Source organism: Parasteatoda tepidariorum, chromosome 3 (genome assembly GCF_043381705.1).
Source record: "Parasteatoda tepidariorum isolate YZ-2023 chromosome 3, CAS_Ptep_4.0, whole genome shotgun sequence".
NCBI classification, from domain to species: Eukaryota; Metazoa; Arthropoda; class Arachnida; order Araneae; family Theridiidae; genus Parasteatoda; species Parasteatoda tepidariorum.
Genome location: NC_092206.1, coordinates 1,427,419 through 1,436,528, shown reverse-complemented (window position 1 = coordinate 1,436,528; position 9,110 = coordinate 1,427,419). Strand labels below are relative to the sequence as shown.

At 30.1% G+C, this 9,110-nt stretch overlaps 1 protein-coding gene across 10 annotated transcripts in view; it reads left to right on the top strand.

The window, feature by feature from the left end:
* The window catches only part of LOC107436625 (multidrug resistance-associated protein 1), a 143,942-nt gene that overhangs the window by 55,332 nt on the left and 79,500 nt on the right, over positions 1-9,110 (top strand). For 9 of the 10 annotated variants that reach the window (XM_071178175.1, XM_071178172.1, XM_071178180.1 and 6 more), the window contains one exon: positions 4,445-4,541. In XM_071178175.1, the coding sequence (XP_071034276.1) occupies positions 4,503-4,541 (39 nt within the window). In that variant the 5' untranslated portion in view covers positions 4,445-4,502. Of the gene's footprint in view, positions 1-2,513; positions 2,524-4,444; positions 4,542-9,110 lie in introns of those variants that run through there. The other variant, XM_071178176.1, reaches the window with a different exon arrangement.

Genomic DNA, 9,110 nt, shown 5'->3' with positions numbered 1-9,110 from the left:
AAATAATTCTTTCAGTATATATAGATTACATTTTATATTACTACGTAATAGTCGCAAAAATATATAACATAGAAAAATGTTTGTCCAAAATATTGACATTTTGTAAAAACATTTAAAGAAACGTGTCTCTCTCATGCAGCCGATTATCTTACCAATTTTTTTGAAAACAAAACCTATTTATTTCATTCAAAAATACAAGGAACGAAACATAATACACAAGTTTTGTGTAAAAAAAAAAAAAATATTTAATTTACCATCAGTTCCCAAATTATCTCGGGAAAGATATTAGTCTTTGTATAATATAAAAATCATCTGCATTTCGCGCATTTTTTTTTCTATATAAATTCATCAACCATCGCATATACAGTCCCGCTCAAACAAATATTGACAAAATTCCAATCACAGAGCGGATTGTTCCGGCCGATAAAACAAAACGATTATTATGCCCGAATCTTTGGGTAATCACGGAAGCGGTTAAGAAATATTCTTTAGAAAACAAATGTGTTGTTACCTCAAATAACTAAGTGAATAACACCAATAAAAAAAAAGGTTGTCACAGTTGCTTAAGTTTGAAATCTGTCAATCTCATTAGAAAATAATTTTTTACTTTGGGATGTCATCTGTATGTTTATGTAAGATATGTTTTTAATATTTTTGGAATGATATGTTGTATCTTTACATCATTTTTGACTGTATAATTTTTCTAACAATAAGTAAATATACTAACTTTGAATTGAAGTGATCAAATAGCTCACGAGTACAACTATTTAAAGACAGACATGAATTTTATTTTTTACTCAGAAGCTACTCAACCTATATCGTTCTTCGTTTGTTCATTCTTTAAAATGATATAGAAAATATTTATGTACCCCACAATTCTTAAAACTTTTCGATCCAACTCTTAAAAATCATTTTCTCATAAAGTTATTTTCTGGTTTTTCGTTGATTGATTGGCAGATAAGTAAACTAGGATGATATAAAAAAATATTTAATTTGATAAGAAAAACGTTCCAATTTCGATAGAAATATTCATAACCGAAACGGTACAGAGTGACAACTCTCAGCAGTCCCTATTTTTAAAAAAAAAAAAAAAAAAAAAAAAAAAAAAAAAAAAATCAAAATTATATTCTGGCTCAAAAATTGGCTCGTTCCTCTAACTCAGGGGTCGCCAAACTTTTTTGATCATCGACCCCTATATAATTTTTCGAAATCTCCATCGACCCCCACAAAAGTAATTTTCTGTTAATTAAAATAAAACTCTATTAGATACTGTGTTTGTACATTTATTTTATGATTTTAAACATTTATTAAAGTAATAGTACATTGTGTAACAATAGTTTTATGAAAAATATATTAATATTGAAATTTAAATACCTTATTATTAAATAATAAGTAATTATGCATAAGTAGATATAATAAGTAAAGTAACTAAAGATTTACTGCTTCTTGATCAATGAGATGGGTGTGCCTGGTGTTTTTTTGCAAGGTTCGCTATATTGGGTTCAAAATTGGTCAATTTTAATTTTCGTCAAAATTGGTCAATTTTGTAATTTTCGTAAAAAAATACAAAGTGTGCTATAGTTTTGTCGCGGGCTGTACTAATCCATATTATTAATGCTTACCTTCTTTTTTGTGCATTGATAATTAAAATTGATATCTAAACCAAACGAATGGTTTTATCGAAACAATAACTAATTATCCAAAACTATAAAAGTTTTAATAATGACACTGCAAATATTCAACACAGTTTGCAAAGATAGCTGAAACTGCGTATGATATTTGCATTTGTAACGTCAATGCTCGTCACACGTGACATTTGGACAAGCGCACATATGCATATGACTTATAAACTGCGCTGAGTTCGTGCCACTGCGCGGTGGTACGTAAATACTTGTTTCACCCCAATAAATATACGTTTATTAATTTATGTTTTATAAAGAAACTGATATTGAGTCAATTATAAAAAAAATTCACAAATTTTACATACTTAATTAGGTATGTGTGATTTGCGTATTGAGAACTGTTTTTTTTTTCCGGCCCACAATCGACCCTTCCGATTCGGATCGACCCCCATTCGCCCCCCTGTCTCACATCGACCCCCGCTTTTGTTAAATAGACCCCTGGGGGTCTATATAGACCACTTTGGCGACCTCTGCTCTAACTTGTTGCTCTCATCCCTTTTGCAAACGTGCACACAAAGGGATACCTGCAAGTGACGTAGTGGGAGTATTTTGATCCTGATAGGTTGTTGAAACTTGTTAGCGACTGTTCTTTCCATTCTGTTTCGAGTGCCCCCGTCAAGTACCAATTCTTTTAAGGGACACATTTTATATTCTTTCACAAAGATTCTTTGAAAATAATTCTTTCAGTATATATTTATACCAAAGACAGACACGAAGCCATGATGAACATAAACTTATTATGCATCGAAGTTGCCAGGTACACAACAAAAATACATCGCAGTTACTGTAAACAAATAGTGAATCTAAGTTAAGTAAAAAAGACGAGAAAGATCATACGATTTAATATACGGTTCTGTATTTAATTAACATTATGAAACGAATCTTTATATTACGCCATTTCGCTGTTAAAGATTCGCTGACGTCATAGTTGTCTTTTTCTTTCTGGAGTGTCCTTTACACCACATTTTCCAGATTGCGGGTAACTCACTTGAAAAGTAAGACAACATAGCGTTATGAAATTCTTCTTGGACGAACGTATCAGTGCTTCATTTTACGTACGTGAACAAGTCTTTTTCAAACATTTTAAAATATTATTTCAGACTAACATTTAACCTTCTACCTCAATATAAGGAACTTTGAAAAATGAAATATAAAATATACGCAATTTCACACATTAAATATTTAAATTAAAACTTGTATATCGTTTTTCTATTGTAGAAGTTTTTACTTAGCCCACCAAACGTTTTTTTTTCCCCTTCCTTTTCCTCCCTCAAGAAGTGTGCCTGCAATATATAGTTTATTCCGTGGTGGCTCAGGAGATGTGAAAACACAGAGAAGATCCTTTAATCCAAAGAGAGCCACGATGGCAATAGAGCGTCCTATAAGGTGAGCAGGGTTCGAAACCCAGCTACGGCTGATCAATTCCGAAGCCCTCTTGCACCGATCACAGTGCTGACGTAAAATATCTTCAGTGGTAGACGGGGATAGGGTCCCCTTCCCGTCAGGCTAACCGTGGGAGGTTTTCCTCTCCATGTAACGTGAATGCAGGTTATCTCCATCAAAAAGTCCTCCACGAAAGCAAATTTCTCCCACTGCTTGATCCAGGAGTTCCCTTGTCTTCTGGATTGGGTTCAAAATGACTAGGCTACGAAATTAATAGTCGTAAACCCAAAATTGAGTCTGTTGAACGACGGTTATAGTCTTGAATTTTGATCTTATTTGTAAAAGGTCAATATTATGTTTTTAGAGAAGAAGAAGACAGTTATTAGAATTTCCTTTAAAGATTATTTCATCTCAATTATTTATATTAAAACATACCATTCATTCCTTTTTACATAAAACAAATTATTTCAATAAAGTAGTGAATAATATTTAACTTGAGTTCAACTCCACATATTTTTCTGCAACATTTTTACGAAAATAATATTTTGATGCATACCTGACAGGTCTCCTGTTTTTTAACTCCTGTATTTTACGACCATCTCCTGTTCACCTGTATATTCTCAAATTTCTTCATTTTTGTTGAGGAAAAGAAATTTGACTCTTCTTCGACAGATGGTGCTATTGCCAATACTGCAGTAGGTTGGGTGTTAAGTACCCCTTGCGGTCAGGCTAACGTCTTCGTGGTTTTCCTCTCCATGTAACGCAAATTCGAGTTAGTTTCATCCAAAAGTCCTCCACAAAGAGAAATTTCTTCCAATACTTGATTGGTCGAGGAGTTCTCTTGTCTTCTGGATTGGGTTCAAATTCACAAGGCTCCGGAGTTGAGCACGAGTTCACCCAAAATGACAATGCTGTTTAACAACCGTTATAGTAATTATAAATAATGATTTCAAAAAAATCCTCTTTAGATAAAGATTTTTTTTAAACTTGGCTAAATGTTAAGTGCTTAGATTATTTCCAATTTTAAATGTCTCTTTTTGACTTGCGTGATGATGTATCAAAACTTTACTGGTAGCCTAGTAAAATCTCCGTTTCTCCAATGTTGGCAGGTATGCACAGTAATCTTATAAAGATAAACTATCAAAAAATACAATAATTTTATTTATTTATTGAAAATTTTACTGTGTTGTTCTTCCCCCATAAAGGCTATACCCACCTCATGAGAATGCAATGATGATTGAACTTTGTAATATTTTGATACTATTTCTCGAGCATATTGAGTAAATAAAAAGAGGGTGACGTCATATTGCACGTTATGAATCTGAACAGAAATCTTTATTCAGCAGATGTGATACATTTTATTTTGTGTTGTTTTGTAGGGCAATTCTTTGAATGAGTTAAAAATGAGATGACGACACTTCTTCTCACGTTAGAAAAATGAATGTGCTAGATGATTTTTGTGGATCCCCATTCTGGGTAAGTTTTCTCTCTCTCTCTTTACACTTTCCTCTTAAATCGGCAGATCCACTATGGAAATCGTGCTTTGCTGTGGTGATAGTGGATCTTTATATATGTGAGAATCAAGCATCCACTGCAACAGCGCCACCCCATTTTTGTAAAAATTTCTTCAAATTTAAAGTCTTCGAAATAATCTAAAATTTTTTTTGTATACTTCTTTAGCTACACTTATTAATATCTTATAGACAGCAGTGTAGTTTATTGCTCGAGAAAAATAAAATAGAAATTTACTAAATCTTGAATGCCAGGAAAATGACATATTACCTTAGAAGTTTAAAAAAACAGTCATTTTAAGATAATAGTAAGTAACTCAACTTATGCCTTTATGTTAGATGGACCATAAATTGCTTCAATTAATTATTTTTATCCACTGTAGAAAGGAATCAATTTTTTTTTATTGCTGATATTAACAGAATAAATTTGTGTATAATATTCAATCATTAAATAAATAAATAACTTTGATGACATCCAAGCATATTACAATCATACACAATCATACATAAACTTGGTATTAGGTTAATATTTGCTTTTCCTCCTTACAGTATAAGCAGTTAAAAAGAATTTCTGGTAACACTTCATAAACCAGGATAATGACAAATTCGCCATTTTATAGCCTATAACTTTAATTTAATATTTAGGCCGCCGAAGACGTTTATATTCTGCAGAAAACAACAGTATTTCTTAAAATAACTCAGATAAATCTATGTAGTTTTTGTTACTTGTTTACTTTAGTGTATCAATGGGTGAACATTCTAATGTAATACGTTAAAAATAAATACAAATGGGAAGTCTATAAAAAATATCCCGAATAAAAACCCATGACATGTATGTTTAACTATAAAATTATTGCCCTCGTGCAAAACATGTCATTATTAAAAAACACTACAGTGCGTCTCATAATTGAGTCTAATTATTGTAATATAATGCCTTATATAATAAATATTATATATCTTTTAATTTATCCTATCGCGTCAAATTTATATTCTAATATAACCCATTGATACACTAACGTAAACAAGTGCAGACCTGTTAAAGCGCTGTAATTAAGATTTTACTTAGAATCTTAAGAGTGCGTCATTATGATGGTTCTAAAGCAATTAAATTTTAAACTTGAGATTCCTTTTGTAAATTTATAAGTTTTTATGAAATAATAATTATTTGATAACGATATTGAATTTCTATGCAGAATTGGTTGCATTTCTTATATTTAAACGCTTCCTAACTAAAATTAGAAAAAAGCAGCTCGGATAGTTGGATGCTTGTTAAATTGTCAGATCTTGCAATACAGGTATTCAACTTCAGGAATGTAGATCAACTTATCTTCTAAGTTAGGGGTGCGCAACCTGGGACCGACTATTGATGCGTGGCTCACATAATCTTCTGTACACAATAGAATTTTTTTTCGAAAAATATAAAATATTTTGAATAACGCATTTGAGTCATCACTTTTTGATGAGCTCAATTTACATATAGTAAATAAATCTGTGTTTCTCGATCTCTTTTACTCCGTCGTCATTGCGTCAGAATTTTGCATGTTTTTTAAAAAATAGAATACTTTTTATGATATGTTAATTTCGAAATTGAGTAATCACTTTTTGTCTGGCATTATTTTTGCCGATTTCATCTCAAATCCAAGTGATTTTTCCTATAAATTTTATTCAATTAAAATATGTTTTATTTGAATTTGTATTAATCATCAAAATATGCATTTATTAAATTATCTTTTATATTTTCATTCTGTGAAGTGAACGTTTAAAAAAAAAAAAAGTGTACCAAGTGATATGACAAAAAAAAAAAGCACATTTCTTTTATCCATTTTTTATATATTTTTGAATATATCACTTTTTAAAAAGGTAAATTTTTTTAAAAAAATGATCACGTTTTTTATTTTTGAATGATTTTTAATAATTAAAATTATTTTTTAAAAATTAAAAGTAATTTTCTGAAAATATTACTGATAAATTCTAAGTTTACTGAAGAAAAAAAAATTAGTGCTTATGTTTATAGAAAATTTTTTTTATTTGCCGTTAACATGTCTAAATACGCGTGCGGTCTCTTAATTATTCAACCAGCTGTGCAAGTGGCCCTTCATTCAAAAAGGTTGTGCACCCCTATTCTAAGTGTTAAATTTGAAGCTTTAAGATGAGACTTTAAATCGATCTTTTTATGTTACAAAAGATTATAGTACCTTTTAGCACACTGAGGGAATCAGACTGTCTTAGACTTTTGATAACGATTTTTAAAATCTTGACTTACGATGTCATAAAAATATTTTTAGTAATCATTTCAAAAATCACGAATTCCCTCCTACCTTAAGTAATAATTGAAATGCCACATTTACGATTTTTAGTTTCTTTCAGCAATTCTATTTTTCGTGTTTCGAACTGAAGTATTATTTTTGGCTCCTTTTTGATTGGGTGGACATGTTTTAATTTGAATTTGCCGTAGCATAGTCGCTTCCGGCTTTTGCGCCTTTAAGCTGTACCAATTTCGAAGCAAAATTATATAAAATTGATTTAAAATAGATTAGTAATTTGAAAAGATGTGTACTCAGTTTTTTTTTTTTTTTAATAATATTTTTATTTCCCTTTTTAAAAAGCTGAAACACACCCAAGTAAAATATGGCATTGTTGATTTATAAATAAGAATTTAAAAAATTGTTAATTAAAAGATCTAGTTCTCTTCTCTGTTGATGATTTAAAAATTAGTACGTATTTAAAACATAATACTTTTTTTTAAATCAAAATTCTATCATAATATTAAATTTTTAAAACTTCTCAAATGTCATTTTGAAAAAATTGTTTTCTGGTGATATTTTAAGAATAAACAAGAATGAAAATTCGAGATAATATTATTCTTAAAATCAAAACAATGTTTGCCTCCATTTTGAAACCAGGTTTTCAGGAAATGTTTTCTATTGGTAAGGGATATTAGAAATAGTGTACAACTTATGTAAAATATTCAGCTTTTTTTTTATACAATAAATGAAATAATATCTTTAAAGAAAGTCCATCTGGATTGTTTCAAAATGGCATGCGAAGGTCATACTAGTGTGTCAAATTATCAAAAAAATGAAAACAAAATCAATAATTTTTCTTCCAGAAAAAATGTTCCACATTAATAAGCGATTTGATTTTATAACCTTGGACAATAATGAATCAAAGAAATTAGTTGTGCAAAATTATTTTCTTTTATTTTAATCAAAACATTTAAGCAACCCATAATTAACTTTATTCAAAATAAAAATAAATCAGTGTTTGTGCATTCTTTGATGAAGACTGTCTCTGTTTGACTTTTCAAACGTTAACGCTTTTCCTAAACTTGAACGTTTTTCGATTTTATTTATTTTCACATAATCTGAAATTGGCTAATGTTGAGTAGGAATTCAAATTGGGTACCTGCCAGCGACTTGGGACATCATGTTCAGCAGCCAATCAGGTTTGAAATACACTCGTTGTCTTCGTCGCTTGTAGGTATCCAATGAAATCTATCTGAAAATTGAGCGATAATTAGCCAAACATAATAGCAGTAAATCATGCAAGTATATAAAAAAGAAACTAATGGGGATTAGTTTTGTTAAAAGGAAAACGATTCTATTACATTAAGCAAACCCATACCACTACTTTGTTATTTTCACTGAGTCACCTTTAAAAGTTTCACTTGCCTTTTTCTTCCACTAAGCTCTTCCATTGTAACCTAATATGCTTTTTGTGTATAATTTCGCAGTGTTGTTCAGTACTGATTGTGTGTGAAGAAAAGATATTAGTTTAATAAAGAACAGATTTAATAAAGGAAATAAGCTATATTTAGATATTTCTAAGAAAAAGAGTTCGTTTTTGAGGATTCGCATGACTACTATATTCAACCCGTAACGAAGAACTCGTATTCAGGTAGTTAATGATAAAAATTAATAAATGTCGAATGCAATAATATCGTTATGGATGACTTCAAATATCGATACGATGATTGCAATCAATATTGATACTATTACGAACCTAATGGATCTCGAGTTTTATATGACTTGCTCGAGTTTTTAACTGTCATTTGTTTCTCTATCGCTACAAAAGTTTTTTTTTTTTTCTCCGGCTGTAACGTTTTGATTGAAGCTTTTGTGTTATCTAAAAACAGAATTAAAATTTCGATCACTTTTTAACAATTGTTCAACTGTAACTAATGCGAGGTTATAAGTGTTTAACTGAAATTATTTTCGCATTCTATCGTGATTCGAAATTTTGACGCCTTTCTATGGACTTCTGATTCCGGTTTTCGACTAAAAAGCGGAAAATAGGAATTCAATAAAATTTTTTGAAATGAACTAAAATAATACTGTTTGTGTTTGACGAAAGAAAAAAAAAAAGCATGGGGGTACGCAACACCAAATCAATTTTTCTCGTTTTTCGAAAGTGATGACGTTTATTGTTCGACAAAAACAGAATTATTTTTTCTGTTTCAATCCACGGCAAGAACGTATTTTTTTAAATTTATTTTTAGAATAGCATTGTCAAATCAAGTTTTTTTTTTTTTTTT